This window comes from Mauremys reevesii, linkage group 6, assembly GCF_016161935.1.
Source record: "Mauremys reevesii isolate NIE-2019 linkage group 6, ASM1616193v1, whole genome shotgun sequence".
Lineage (NCBI taxonomy): Eukaryota > Metazoa > Chordata > Testudines > Geoemydidae > Mauremys > Mauremys reevesii.
The window spans coordinates 23095028-23110572 of record NC_052628.1 but is presented as its reverse complement, the minus strand read 5'-3'; the positions used below and the strand labels follow the sequence as shown (position 1 = coordinate 23110572).

At 39.1% G+C, this 15545-nt stretch overlaps 1 protein-coding gene across 1 annotated transcript in view; it reads left to right on the top strand.

Moving 5' to 3' along the window:
• AMACR (alpha-methylacyl-CoA racemase) overlaps positions 1 to 12536 on the top strand; it is a 29529-nt gene extending 16993 nt beyond the window's left edge. The window contains exon 5 of the mRNA XM_039545786.1: positions 10430 to 12536. Coding sequence (XP_039401720.1) covers positions 10430 to 10839 — 410 coding nt within the window. The 3' untranslated portion in view covers positions 10840 to 12536. The remainder of the gene's footprint in view (positions 1 to 10429) is intronic.
• The last annotated feature ends 3009 nt before the right edge of the window (positions 12537 to 15545 follow it).

Below are 15545 nucleotides of genomic sequence, written 5' to 3'. Positions count from 1 at the left end.
GGTTGGTCCTATTGGGATGAAGATTTTCCTTCTCCTTTTGTGCATGTGCACTCTCCCCATAAACAAACAGTGATGATGGATCACAGGGACATATTGCCCCTGTCCAGCAACCAGAAATAAATGGGGGTGTGTACAAAAGGTACTTCACTTGTAGTACTCCAGTAACTTCCACGGGCTCTGTAGTTTCAGTAGAGAAAAGAAACTGGATCTAGGACAGGGAGGCAGGACAGAGATTGTAAACTCATTCATGAGTAGGCTTGACAGAATGAAATTTTTGTATTTTTTTTCTGAATTTTGATAGATAATACCAATTTTAAAGCATTTTTTCTATTATCTATTTGAATTTTCACAGCTGTGGGAAATTAAGGGAGAGTCAGATATTATTTAGTGACAGTAGATGTTGAGATTCAAAGAGTTAAAGCTTTATTTTTGTAACAAGACTAATTCAGAAGACTAATTCACAGAACTTTGCCCATAGTCTTCTGTTCCCACAGTTAGGTGGTTTGAACAAAATATAAATAAGTATGAGCCATTTGTTAAAGGCACTAGACTGCCTATTATGTCTTTTGCTAGAGTCAGATGATACCAGATTTTGAAAGCTTTACAAATTTCAACTCATGTCATCATTGTGGTAAAAAAAAATTGAGCTGTCCAAGTTGGTCTTCAGAGAGGTTCATGGAAGTGTTATTTTGAACTTTTCTGAACAGACTGGATGATCTTTCCATGGACACTTAAGTTACTGACGCTGCTAGTGCATGCAATGCCACACTGGGCATGACAGGCAGGGACTGGGTTTCACTTTTTCGGTATTCAATTGCTGTTATGCTGTCATCCCAGGGCACTTCACATGCCATGTACAAGTCAAAATTGTGGTTGAACTCTTCTGCCTTGCAATGGAAAATATACGTAATATTTTTGTAGTTGCTAAAATTGATCCATTTGTCAAGGCTGAGATGGCATACAAACACTTTACAGATGGCAAGAAGAGATCTTAATCCAGAGAGTCCATCTGGCAGGTGGCAGGATATGGTTGCCTGCAGTTTATTTTGAAATTCTGATGCAGAAGTCTGCACTGCAGATGAAAAGAATCTCCTTTTGGGTCTCATTGACTCAAAGTTCACATCTTTTAAGGCATTACATACAACAGTAGCAACTTGTAAATTGAAGTAAAGCAGCGTATCAATGTGATGTAACCAGGGTACATTTGTTTCCATTTGCAAATGAACCCTGTGGATTTTCCCCAAAAATACATAAAGAAAAAAGAATTTGCAATACAGTTCTTGCTGGTTTCCATCATCCTCAACCATCCAGCATAGTTTCATTGCCTTCTTTGTGATGATTGCATCTTCTTCTTTAATGAGTTTGTCACACAGTCCCAATGCACATAAATAAATTTTGCTCCCTCAAGCCAGGCAAACCAGCATGATGGTACAACATGAGGGGAAACAGGCAAACCTGATGGGCTCATGCTGTTGCTTGTACAGACTTTATCGCTGGAAAATGTACTACAGATTTGTTGACATTTTGGAACAAATCAGTTTAGATTGCACGCTTAATGGCTGTATGCAAAAGATGAGCAATACATGGAATGTGCAGCAGATAAGGATACATTTCTTTCAGTCCTTTACTGAGAGCTGGATGTACATTGGGGAGTCACTGTTGAGTGACATACAGATTTCCCACGTTTGCCTGTTGTCTTGCAACACATCTTGAATCCTAATTGAAATTACCTCCACATTGCATGTTTTTGTCACTGAAGTATACTGCAAGGATGTTCATTGCTGGCCATCCCAAAAGCTCTGTGGTTTCATCAGTGTCTAAAGACAGTTTCTCACCACTCAAAAGATCCTTATTTACAGCTTGTTGGTGAGTGAAAACTTTGGGCAGGTGTTTCTCTTCCAGCTGATGACGTACTGGGTGAGTGCACACTGGTGCATACTTGTGCATACTTAGCATAATATAAAGCAGGAACCATGGACAGCATTCCTTGGAATTGGAATTGCCTCCGAGCACAACGCACATACGAGATCATGTAGAAAATCTGTAACTTCTTCCATATTTTGTCTCAATCTTCCCAAACATGCTACTATTGAAGTCTGGCCTATCATTGCTTGACTTTCTTTTAATTTCAAATGAGACATACAGTTCATACGTTCAGCAATACGATTTAACAGAGATTTCTGTTTTACGAACTTGACAGAGTAAAATGTCCTCATATCCCTTTCCAGACATTTTCACCAGTTTGAGTTTGGTGTTAGGATATTCACTGCAGTGTTCTTCTAGAGCTTTTCTTTTGTGACTCATTACAGACATAAAACAACAAACTTGCTCCTCCTTATTGTACACACATATTTGAGCCCCAACAACAAATGTAATTGCATTCATGCTCTTCTTGAAATTTGCACTGTTGTGTTAATTAATAAGATCTCCTTGGCTACTGTAGGCCTTTGCCACTTGATTGTTTATTTCCTCTGAATGATCCGTGCCTGGCCTCATGGCCAGCCTCATTGGGCAGGTGTCCTGATCCTGTTGGGACCACAATGAGGAGGACGAGCCCTGTTGCTGTGAGGGAGATCACCCCACTGCTGAACAGCTCCAGCCTGGGGGCTGCCTTTCCACACTCCTGTGCAGAGAGTGAGTGAGCAGGGGCTGCAGCGGGCTCACTGCATTGCTGCAGGTCTGATGACACCTGATCCCTGCAGGCACCAGGTGCCGGGAAAGCTGCCATCCTAGTGGGGCAGAGCAGAGACTCCCAGCCAAGACTGTGAGAAGGAGGAGGAGCCCCTGTCCACAGGGGAGGCTACACCACTGTTGAATGGCTCCAGCCTGGGGAGGGCCCCCTCACTCCTAGTTAGTGAGAGAGTGGATCCTTGGCTACAGGGCTGTCGAGGGCTCCTTGTGCAGCTGTGGGGTTGCTGACACTAGAGCTCTGCACAAAGTGCAGGAGAGGCTACGCTCGCTCCATCTGTTACTGATTAATTTTTTTCATTGATTTCAATGTGGCAGCTGAAATTGTTTACCAATGTCTGTGGATTTAAACCAGATCTTGCCAAGCCTATTTATAAGAGAATCCTCCAGTCTCTTCTAGCTGTGCAACTTCCTACTACAGGAGCGTGGGCATGAATAGATTAGCTCACTCGGTAGCTGGCATATGTGACCTTTCAGGGCTTGCAAGCTCCAAGAAACTCTTTTTTGGTAAGTTAAAGGCCTGTGAATAGTACCGCTGCTTTGAATTACTGCTTCTGTTCTGAGGATCTCAAAGCACTTGACAGTCATGTGAATTAATGCTCACCTCTACCATAAGAGGTACATATTATATCCATTTTGCAGATGGGGAATCTGCAGCACAGAGAGAAGAGAGACATTTGGGATTAGAATTCAGATTTCTGACTCACAGCTGATGCTTTAATTGCTAGACCATGACTTCTCCCCTTAGCAATGAAAGCAAAACATTTCCAGATGTTTCTATTTTATCTTTCTTTTAAAAGAATGTTTCCCTTGTAAATGGTACTGGCAATGTGCTTTAAGGTGGGGTGCTGAAATTATAACTTTCTCTGACTTTCCAAACAATGGCACTAGTTTTTGTAATTTTTTTTTTTGGATTTTGCATTGTTGGCAGGGGCTGCTGAGCATCTCTGAAAATTAGACCTCTTAGGTCGTTAAATATTGATTTGGCTGCTTAATTTTAGGCACCGAAATTTTATTCCACTATTCCAACTTCCTAATTAACCATTTTTAGTTTTATTTTTAACAAAATTTAACTCTGAAGTTAGAACAAACCTCCTATTTTTTCTGTTGTTTCCAAGAATTGCATAGGCTGTGTTTACACTACAGTTTTTGATTGAAACAAGTTATGTTGGTGTACAGCTGCCAAAGTTTGTACATTTCTCAGGCACTGGTGTACTTGACTACTTGTATTGGCGCTATGCATACTTACCAGGAATGCTTGTGTCAGTGCAAAGTGCGGAGCGCTAGGGGTAGGTATTCCCAACATGCCATGTTCCTCTGTCTGGCACAGTGCCTTTTGGGAAAGTTTTTGCAATGTTGGTGGGGTAAAAATGACTCTTGGAGGAATCTCTGGGGTCTAGGGGTCAAGCTCCCAGCATCCCATAATGTCGTTCAACCCATAATTTTTGTGTCTTTTTAAAAAATCCCACAAGCCTGTGTGGCGCTTTTCAGTGTCTGCCATCTCTGACAGCTGCCTGGAGCACACAGAATACTGCGCTATTGTCGTGAACACTGTAAATACAGGACACACAATTCTCCTGTATTTGCAGACCTTTAGGAAGTACAACAACAACAGGGGATATGATGATTTCTTCAAGGACAGTTTGCTGAGGGACATAGTGGAAAACAATTCAAGGTTGTTGGTGGTGTTCACGGAGCAGCTGCAGATAAGGGAGTGCGGCTTCTGGACCAAAGGAATGAGCGCTGACTGGTGGGATTGCATTGTAATACAGATTTGGGATGACAAGTACTGGCTGCAGAACTTTTAGATGCAAAAGGCCACATGCCTGATCTCTGTGCCAAGCTCATCCCAGCCCTCCAGCGCAGGGATACCAGAATGAGACCTGCATTGACAGTGGAGAAGTGAGTGGTGATTGCACTCTTAAAAAGAAGGCAGAACATCTTGCAGGTGATCTGCAAACTGTTTTTGTTTTGACGGCTTTCTGTTGGCTTTTGGCAATATGTACTTAGCTGTCCGGTAGCCAGACTAACATGGGCATGCAGAACACTATACATTTCAAATTTAAGTGGGAGGGAGGGAGGGAGGGAATTAAGTGCCTGATTCTGCTTTCTCATCAGTTTTATGCTAGTCTGACTCCAATGACTAAATTGGAATTACTCTAGATGGGAAAGTTCCGTGGCCTGAATTATACAGGAGGTCAGACTAGATGATCACATTGGTCTCTTCTGGCCTTGGAGTCTATGAATCTAGATTGTCACTAGAGAGAGCAGAAACGGGCTCTAAAGTTTTAAACATATAGCGCGCTGCATGCCCCTCTCAGTCTCACTGTTTGAGGTAGTCAGCCCACACTGTGCATGAATTTTATAAAAACATCTTAGAAGGCACCTTAAAAACTTGGGGTTATAGTCTTTATATGTATAGAGGATTTCTATAATTATGCCCTATTTGGGATAATGAAAGTTACAGTAGATTTACACGTGCTATTTAAATTTTTTGATCATACTGCATTAATTGCAGGTTTGCTATTTTAAAAAATCTACAAGTTGAGTAAATGGTTTTCTGATTACATGTTATACAGCCTGAATTATGTAGAGTTTCAGCTTTTATTTGAAGTCAAATGTAAGATTTTGATGACAAATTAATTTGTCTCTTGCTAATTAAACGAGCTTCACTGTGGCGCTTCACTGTGTCACTTCGTTTACACTGAAAGTCTCAACAATAAGCTATGAAATTGTGGGGAGTTCTTTGAAGGAAGGAAGAATTATTGTGAATGTGTAAAGTTTGAATTTTTTTTATCATTGTATAATAAAAACAGTCCTCTACCTCCCTCTTAGATCCCCAAGGAGTCCTGCTTTCACTGCACCTGTAATTGTTGTTGTATGCAGACTGCAATTATTTAATGCAGATAAGAAGTTGGATGTATAGCTGCTTACATTCATGTGTAATCATGATAATTGCATATACAAACTAAGCATGCAAATGTGGACATTACAGCACTCACCTTCTGACATTCTTGCTCACAAAGTCTATTCTCCAGTTATAAAATACTGTAATTTGAGAGACTTATTATCTTAGACTTTGGGGTGGAGGAGGAGAAAAAACAATGAATGCTTATTGTAGTGAACACTGTAAAATGTGCTACTGCCTTTGAGTTTTTGACAGGTTTAATTATTTGTGAGAATTGGTTATATAGTTCTATATTAATTGTAGTGCCACACATTTTATCTGTGGCTACAATCATGGGCAAAATTAAGAAAGCTCTGGCCTATTGTTTCATTCAGTCGTGTGATGGCAGCGTAGCTTCAAATCAGCTGTATGTAGCAGCACAATGATTTGAAAACAAAATTAGCAATTTAAAAAAGAAACTGTTAAAGTTCCTTAAATGTCCCTTTAAATAACCTCACTGAAATACTAGTGTAACAGAGCAGTAATTGAGATCTGACAGGCCAGTGGGTTTTCATTAATTTTATCTTTGCTCAATATTTTATATTTTCATCTGAATTTAAGTAGGACTCCACTTTCAGTGTTGCTTTTCTAAGAATCTGTAGAAATATAGTTTTTATAATATATTGCAATAATTCATTTAATTACAACACACAGCAAAAGTATACGGGGAAACTATTTTTCTTTCCCTGGGAGTGGAAGAAAACCACTGTGTTTAAAGCTGTACTACTGTAAATTACTGACCTTTTCTAAGCAAATACAACTAGATTAAAATCATAACCCAATAAACTGAAAACAATTCCTAATTGCTATACCAGATATGCTATATATAAAACATTTTGCATTTTGATTATGTTCTGATGGAGTTGGACATGCTGTGGTATCCTGAAGAGTGCTGTATTGTATAAATTGTTTCCCTGTTGATTACATTCCTCTTGTTATGATCCTGTCTGTCTATACCACAAATAGTAAGTCCAGACTGGAAAATGAAAAGCTGTAGTACTTAGAGACTATGAGTTCATATTTATTTAAAAGTTGAAGTCTGCAATGGTTAGTGGAAAATGAGTGCGTAATACTAAATTCTAGGATGTGTACTGTTGTATTTCTTTAGAGTAAATTCTGCTAATTTTCCTTTACACAGTTATACTTAAAGATGATGTGTAATCAGATAATAATATAGTTCTGTTCGGGATGGATTGACTACATTAAGCCAAAATAAATTATAGAATTTAAGCACACATGGCTAAATGCCTTAATGATAAAACAATATTTCAAGTTGATAATTTTCAAGTATTGAAACAGAATTACATACACAAATTATCATTTGACTTAATTTTTTATGTTGAGATAGAATTGAACTCCTCTGTTAGCTGTTATAAAACTGAGTATCCACATGGTACAATGTGTTTTGATTTTAGCAATGTATTTTGAGTCAGGATTAATAATATAATCCCTACAAAATTAATTCTATTGTGTCGCTGACAGGTAGCTAGAAAATTTAATTTGATTGAGGATGCTAAACTAATATAAGTTGGTTTTATCTTTCTTTGGGATTGATTTGGGTATTATAAAGAGGAGATATTAGCCCAATGATTAATTCCGTCAGTGGTTACATGGAACTTGCACCTTTCATTTGGGCTTTTTCTGTATTTCTGAGTCTGTAGATACACAGCTTCAGTATGTTTTCCAAGCAGCAGCAGAGTGCTACTGACAAGATTTTATTCATTTTTATTCCTTTTCACAGCTGCTATTCAGAACCTTATGGGCAGCAGCAAAACATTAATATTTCTGGGGAAGCTATGGGGCACCACAGAGGCAGGCACTGGAATTAGTCACAGGGGAGGAAGATCCCAAAATAATGTGGAGGGACAGGATGGTGGAGACTTTTTCTTTTCCCATCCCCTCTGCCTTGCAGCAGCCAGGAGATGCCACAAGAGGGGTAGGGTAAAAAAGGCTCTTTCATCCTTGCAGCAGCCAGGAAGCTGTGGCAAAGATACAGAAAGCTCTTTCTCCCTTCCTGCAACTAAAGTGGAAGGATACTTATTTAATCAGTCATGTGGTAGCCTAGATCTGGTGTGAAAGATAGAGGTCCAACCATGTTTCAGAAACAGCACCCTGGTAAGAATCCTAATTGTCCCCTCCTTACTCGGAACCTATGGTGATGGTAAATGGGGACTGGGCTTCTCACCAGAGCATTGCACCTGAAGCTTGGTTGAGAAGGCTTCCTCACCCCCTGTTTTTTTCCATTGCACTCTGAGATTTCATCCCTAGCTAATAGGTGTCAGCTAGGTGTCAAATTTCAAATAGGTGTCAAATTTTTCAAGTCCTGCTTATTTTTGTTAATTTGTCTCAAATACTTCATTGGTATTTTGCTATTATATATCTTTTAAAGTAAACTTCCTAGGGAATCTCTTGAAGTATACATCAAGGGGTTAAATTGGGCATCAGAATCCTACTCTAGCTCATGCCTTCCTACTTTTTACAATTTGCCTATGCAGGGAAATCCTATAGAATAATCATTTAACTGAATTGTGCCTTTGTTCCTGCAAGAAGCACTTTTCCAGTGGTAATTGTAGCAGTAGCTTGAGTATAGAGTGATCCTCCTCCATTTCATGTTCTAAATGTTGATCCTGATCTAGCTAAGATAGTGGAAATGTGCTGAAGCATAGGCATGATTACACAATGAATGATCAGTTTCCTTAGCAATGGAAGGAGAGAGATTGAACTAAAGATTTCAGGTTAGGGGGAAGGAAAAGTACTACTGGTAACTGGGAATGGTAGAAGAAAAAATATCTTCTCATTTCGCATCTTTTCCTGTTTGAAAGCATTTGGAAAAGAGATTCCTTAGCAGACTCAAATTAAATTGAAGCCTTACTTGTTATATATAGAAGTGCCTCTTTTAAATGTCATTTCATTGATCATTTTCATAGTTACACCTTTCTTGTGAGTGTATGTATATTATTACAATATTCGCTTAGTAGCTAAAGTTAAGTAGCAAAAATAGTTTCATTTATAGTGTATTGTCACACTCATAACTTTCTAAAAAATTCTCTTTGTTCTGGAGTTTTCCAGGCTTGGTCTCCGCTGAAAGGATATGGGTTTTTTTGTTTCTGTATTCTAAAAGAAAACTCAACAGGTTTTCCTAAAAAATTGCTAGTTTACTCATATATCTCACAAATGGCAGGAATTTGAGAATTCGTGAGTAAATTATGCTTGTCTGGAAGTACATACATCTTCATGTTTTGAGTGGCGGGAGTAGAGTGGTTGGATTATAAGTAGGTCTGGCTGAATTTTTTTAACTAGAATATGTCCCGAAGTAAAATTTTTTTTTGCAGTGTGGCTGAAATTTTCAGTTTCCATGGAGAAAATTGAAATGAATGCTCTCTGGCTGCCTACCTGGACGGCTCTTGTCAATTTCACTTTCTGCCTGTGAAATTGACATAATTTTTTTTTTTGGCAGGCTAGCTCCAGGGACTGGGAGGCAGAGCGCCTGGGTGCTCTTCCTGCCTTCTTGTTCTAGGTTTGAGAGTCAAAGAGCCCAGGCACATGTGAAATTGACATTCGAGCCTTCTTGGAGGGTGACTTCTTCTGAGACAGAATTTTTCTTTGAATCCTTTTCTGTGAAAAAAAAATTGTAGTTTTTGACAAATTTGGGATGAAATAAAAAAAATTCAAAATTTGTTGCAGAAAAGGATTCCCTTTTTTTTGACTAGCTGTAGTTATAAGTGATTGAAAAGTCCCTTATGAGCATGCTTAATAGGCTTTTAGCAAAGCTTGGTGGTGCCCGTCCTTTGTTGTGAGGTTTTCCCTGTTCAGTCGAACAGGAACGGGGGAGAGGAAGGGGGTTGCTACTCATAAGCAGCCTTTGGGACTATTCATTGCTATAACATTAGATGCAGGAAAACATTATGGGCAAAAAATTGTGATTTGTGTGATTTTCTTATTTGTATGGTGCAATCTGGTGCTTTTCAGACATGCAAGAAGATATGGAGTCTAGTGCTTGCAATCTAAGGCCATGTCTACACTGGAAAGTTAGATTGACCCAGCTAAATCACTCACATGTGTGAAAAATCCACATCAGGAGCAGTGTAGTCAAATTGACTCCTCCTCACCTCCTTCCTCATAGACAATGCTAGGTTGATGGAAGAATTCTTCCATCTGCTGGACCGCTGCAGTAGCGCCACTGTAGTGTTTCAAGTGTAGACAAGCTTTTAGCAGGCAGAATAGAGGCAAAGAAATGGGGCAAAGTGATACAGTATCAAAGTAAAGTGATATGGGATCTCCACATTTTTGCTGCATTTTCCAGTAAGGTTTCATTTTTTAAAAAAGTTGTTTCTATTTCTTTTTTATTAAAGGTGTCACAGTACAAATGATAGAATCATAGAAGCTAAAGATCGAGACGGTCTGTTAGGCAATAAGGTCTCTATCCCTATCTTTTCTACATTATTTTCCCCTCTGTTTCAGAGCTATAAAGTCAAGGTATATAGCTCTTAGCTCTGTGCCTAGTGTGTGCTGTCTTTATGAGCCTATATCTGATGCACTTTAATATAATGGCAGGAACCAGGGATGGTTGTTTTTCCTTTTGTTTTTCAAATTGTGTGCCCTGTAATAAATTTTGAAACCACTTGTAACTGAAGCTTAATGTGCTATGACCCTAATGCTGTCTCAGGCTGCCTGCAGTAAATGTGCTTGAGAAGCAGGGTGAGCTATGGGCTGCAGAAAAAGCATTTATTCTATTTGTAGTAGCGTGCCTAAAGTACAATACATCTAATTCCAACTTTGTTTTTATCCTTTTAGGACTGGGGCTAGATTTAGATAAGCTTCCCAGTCAGCTGAGTTTCTCTGACTGGCCTGAAATGAAGAAAATGTTTGCAGCTATATTTTCCAAGAAGACACAGGCAGAATGGTGCAGGATCTTTGATGGCACAGATGCCTGTGTGACGCCTGTTTTATCTTTGGATGAAGTTGCCTTACACCAGCATAACAAAGAGCGTGGTTCTTTTATCAAGAATGATCAGGAAGAGATAAGTCCTAGACCATCTCCTCTTCTTTCAAGGACTCCAGCTACCCCATCTCCCAGAAGGGATCCTTTTATAGGAGAACACACAGAAGAGATACTTCTAGAATTTGGCTTTACCAAGGAAGAGATTGCTAAACTTCACTCTGAAAAAGTGATTGAATTCAATAAGCCAAAAGCAAATTTATAATATCTAGCTATGCAAATCAGAAAAGTATCAGACTGTCACAATAAGATTTTATGCCTTAATGTTGGAATTATATGAGGAAATGTTAATGTAGCACCACTTTTTCAGGCCCGGAGGTGGTGGGGTGTGGTGTCACTGTTAAATTAATGCATTAATTGAGGACTAAATGTACAAACTGTATTCCTAATTGGATTAGAATGCCTACAGAATGTTACCTTTGAAATTTTGTCCTTGGGGTGTTTGTTTTGAAAAGATCTGCAGTATTTGCTTGTTATAATGATTTACGTAATTTCTGATGTTTCCTTGTGTTTTTAATGTATGTTATAATTAGCTGAAGGCAATGATTTTTATAAAAGACTGTTATACTTCATAAAGAGGTTGCCATGTTGTTCATTTATAAATTTGAGAGAGAGCTCTTTTGCCTATATTTTCACAGTATTGATATAAAATTCATTTGCATTATCCTCCCAAAATATACATTAAAATACCATTATTTTGGCATGATCTGCTCATAGTGGTATATTGCAAAGCAACTATATTTAAAGCCTGACTACCTTTCTATCATACTGTTAGTCCCATGACTGTATTACATTTGGAGTCTCAATTTGTCTGGAAAAATTGCCCTGGGTTGAAATTTGATATATTAAAGCGTCTGCCAATAAGCAACCCTTTCCCCCTATTCTGAAAAAAATGGAAAATAGGTGTAACCATATGAGTAATAAATAATAAGTTACTGCATATAGACCATAGTCTCTTTCAAAGTTAAAGTGGCCATTTGAAACCTCCTGACACTTGAAACGTTCAGGCATGTCTTATTCTAAGTACAGTATAAATAAAGCAAATATTGCATAGATGCCACAACCTCTCTTAAATTGGTAACTGCATTTTTTTCAAAAGCAGTTAGATCACATGATGCACTGATTGTCTGACTTTAAAAAAGCTAACCAAAAAACACAATTCAAAACCATTTGCATTCTAGGAGCAGATACATTGTTTTAATGCCTCTGCACCTAGAATGCAAATGGTTTTGAATCTTTGTTTGTTTTAAAGCCAGACAGCACATCATGTGGTCTGGTTGCTTTAACTTTAAAAAAGGCTGTGGCATCTATGAGTAATTATTGTCGTAACCATTTTCTTTATTTATACTTGGAATAGGAGATGTCAGAATGTTTTAGTGAGAGCAATTAAGGTCTCACTGAGAGTGTTTGCTCTTTTTGGATTATATTCAGTATTTACTAAAACTGAGGTATACTGTAACTCATCTGGCCTCTGTGTAGTCAACATTACTGCTGTGAAATTTTTTTTTCTTATGGTACTTAATGGCTGCATGGGCTTGGGAAAACTTTTATAAACACAGAGTTATGATCAAAAAAATTAGACAAATATGTGACAAAAGATGTATTGGGTCCCTGGATGATAACAATCCTAAGGAATTTTAAACACATTTTGGAAGATATTTTTGTCTGAAATTGTCCTAAGCCACATCAGTGATCAAATAATAATTTACTCTAGTTCAGATCCTTTTGGTCAAGCCAGGGAATTATAAATGTGATCAAGTCAGGGAAACAATCTATGGTGTATATTTAGGGCCTGATCCAAACTCACTGGAGTCAATGAAAAGACTCACATTGGCTTCACTGGATTTTGGAACAGATCCCTAATTCAGGTATATAACCTGATTAGTGGTCTTGATACATCAAGTACAGATTTCTACTGAAACTTTCAGTTTTCACTTCAGACCTATTACTTTTTCATGTAAAAAGTTTTTCTTTAGACTCTTTCAATAAATTGAGAGATTCTGAAGCAACTTCACCTTTGATTTCTTAGCACCAACAAAAATATCTACCTTGATTTAGTTCTGCATGAAATGGATGCAAAAATAAGCCCCAGACATCTTTTGGCAGATGTTTGCTAGGCTTTGTATCACTTATACTTTCCCACCATTGTAGCAACAAAGAGTAATGGTCTCAAGTTTCAGTGGGGGAGGTCTAGGTTGGATATTAGAAAAAAACTATTACACTAGGAGAGTGGTGAAGCACTAGAATGGGTTACCTAGTGATGGAATCTCCATCCTTAGCGGTTTTTAAGGCCCAGCTTGACAAAGCCCTGGCTGGGATGATTTAGTTGGGGATTGGTCCTGCTTTGAGCAGGGGTTTGGACTGGATGACCTCCTGAGGTCTCTTCCAACTCTAATCTTCTATGATTCTATGATCATACTATTACAGACAGACAGACAAACAGTAGAAACAAAACATTGAGACCTTAACTATCTATAAAGAGCTGCACTGACAAAATATTCCAGGTCTTTCCTGTCCCACAGTTCAATTTATTTGTTACCTGTGCTGACCTAGTTTATAGTTGAGTGGTGTGGGTTTCTGTGTTTTTATTGGGGGAAAAAGTGGGAGAGTTAATTACTCTAAAAGTGGGAGCACAGCTTATTGCAAGACTGTACTCAAAGAGTAGTTATCAGTGGTTTGCTGTTAAATGGGGAGGTGGTATCTAGGAGGCCCCACAGTGGTCAGTCTTGGGTCTGATATTAGTGAATAGTTTCATTATGACTTAGATAATGGAGTGGAGCATATGCTTATACAATTTGTGGATGCCACCAAGATGGGAGGGCTTGCAAGCACTTCGGAGGACAGGATTCAAAACAACTTTGACAAATTGGAGAATTTTGGTCTGAAATCAGCAAGATGAAATTCAGTAAAGACAAATGCAAAGTACTGCACTTAGGGAGGTAAAATTAAATGTATATCTACAAAAATTGGGAGTAACTGGCTAGGTGGAAGTACTGCTGAAAAGGGTCTGCGGGTTATAGTGCATCACATTGAATATGAATCAACAACGTGATGAAGGTGCAAAAACGGTTAATATGATTGTGGGGTGTGTTAAGAGGAGTGTTGTATGTAAGACCTGGGATGTAATTGTCCCACTCCACTGGGCACTGCTGAGGCCTCAACTGGCATACGGTGTCCAATTCTGGGTGCCACACTTCAGGAAATATTTGAACAAATTAGAATCCAGAGGAGAGCAACAAAAATGATCAAAGGTTTAGAAAACCTGACCTATGAGAAATTTTTTTTAAAAGGGGCATGTTTAGACTTGAGAAAAGAAGACTGAGGGGGGAATCTGATAAATCTTCAAATATGTTAAAGGCTTTTACAAAGAGGATGGTGATCAGTTGTTCTCCATGTCCACTGACGGTAGGACAAGAAGTAATGGGCTTAATTTGCAGCAAAGGAGATTTAGATTAGAGATTAAGAAAAACTTTCCTAGCAACAAGTTTCCAACTAGGAGTAGTTAAGCACTGGAATAGGCTTTCCAGGGAGATTGTGGAATCCCCATCACTGGAGGTTTTTAAGAACAAGTTGAACAAACCCCTGTCACGCATGGTCTAGATTAGGGGTTCTCAAACTTGGGGTCGGGACCCCTCAGGGGCTCATGAGGTTATTACATGGGGGATCGTGAGCTGTCAGCCTCCACCCTAAACCCCGCTTTGCCTTCAGCGTTTATAATGGTGTTAAATATACTAAAAAGTGTTTTTAATTTATAGAGGGGGTTTGCACTCAGAGGCTTGCTATGTGAAAGGGGTCACCAGTACAAAAGTTTGAGAACCACTGGTCTAGATTCATTTGGTCCTGCCTCAGTGCAGGGGGCTAAACCTGATGATCTCTTGAGGTCCCTTCCAGTCCTACATTTCTATGATTAATTTATCCTGTATTTGGTAGCTCAAGTAGCTCTTTCACTTCTAGTGATCTTGTAACAATAATAAGTACAAAATATTCAGACAGAAGTGTGATTTTTTTTTCCAGTTGACAGAGTTCCTATTGTGTATTCGGTCCAAAAAGTATGGTCTTTGCCCTAAATGGTTCATTTAAATGCAAAATGTAAGCAAACATGAATGGTGGAATATCCCTTCAGTGTATAATCTCTGATCAGTAACAGGTAAGGAAACTTTAGAAATGACTTTTCTTTCCCTTTAGAGAGCAAGGCCTTGTGGTTAAAGCACAGAACTTGAAGTCAAGGGATCTGGGTTTTGTTTCCCAGCTCTGGCACTTCAAGTTATGAGCCAGTGATAATACTGCACTGGCGTATTGGGAGGGTTAATTCATTTATCTTTGTAAAAGCGCTTTGAAATCATACCAGAAAAGGTGATTTCTGGAGCAAATCTCCCTCCTCCCCCTCCTCTGTGGGTGCTGAGGTCCCCTAGGCAGCAGAACCTGTGTGGATCATTTAAAGCCAGGGGAGTGCAAGCTTTGGGGAGGGCTGTGCAGGACATGCCCAATACCTATCTGACACGGAGCTCTGTTCTGTAGAAGTTCTCTGTCAAAGGATCAGTGGAGATGGCTCTGTGGATCCTTTTTCTCTGGAACTCTGGAGGGGGCATGTTCGTCCCATAGTAGCGTAAACGACTTTACAGCTATTCAGCAGTCTGGGAGAAGCATTTTTGCTTCCCACTACCCTGGAGAATGAGCACACAACCCAGTATTCAGGCTGTTTGCTGAATGGAAGGATGTGGGCCTACGTGCTTAGTATCATAACTGCCTTATAGCAGTAAGAGCAGTTTTGTTTTCAAGCCAAACCTATGCCCCAGCCCACGAGGCACAGGCACCCATTCTCTCTTCTTTCCCCGGAAAGATAATCCTTCATTCATGGATAGTTGGAAGCTCTCCAGATAGCCAGGAGCTCAGTTCTGCTAATCTTCATAT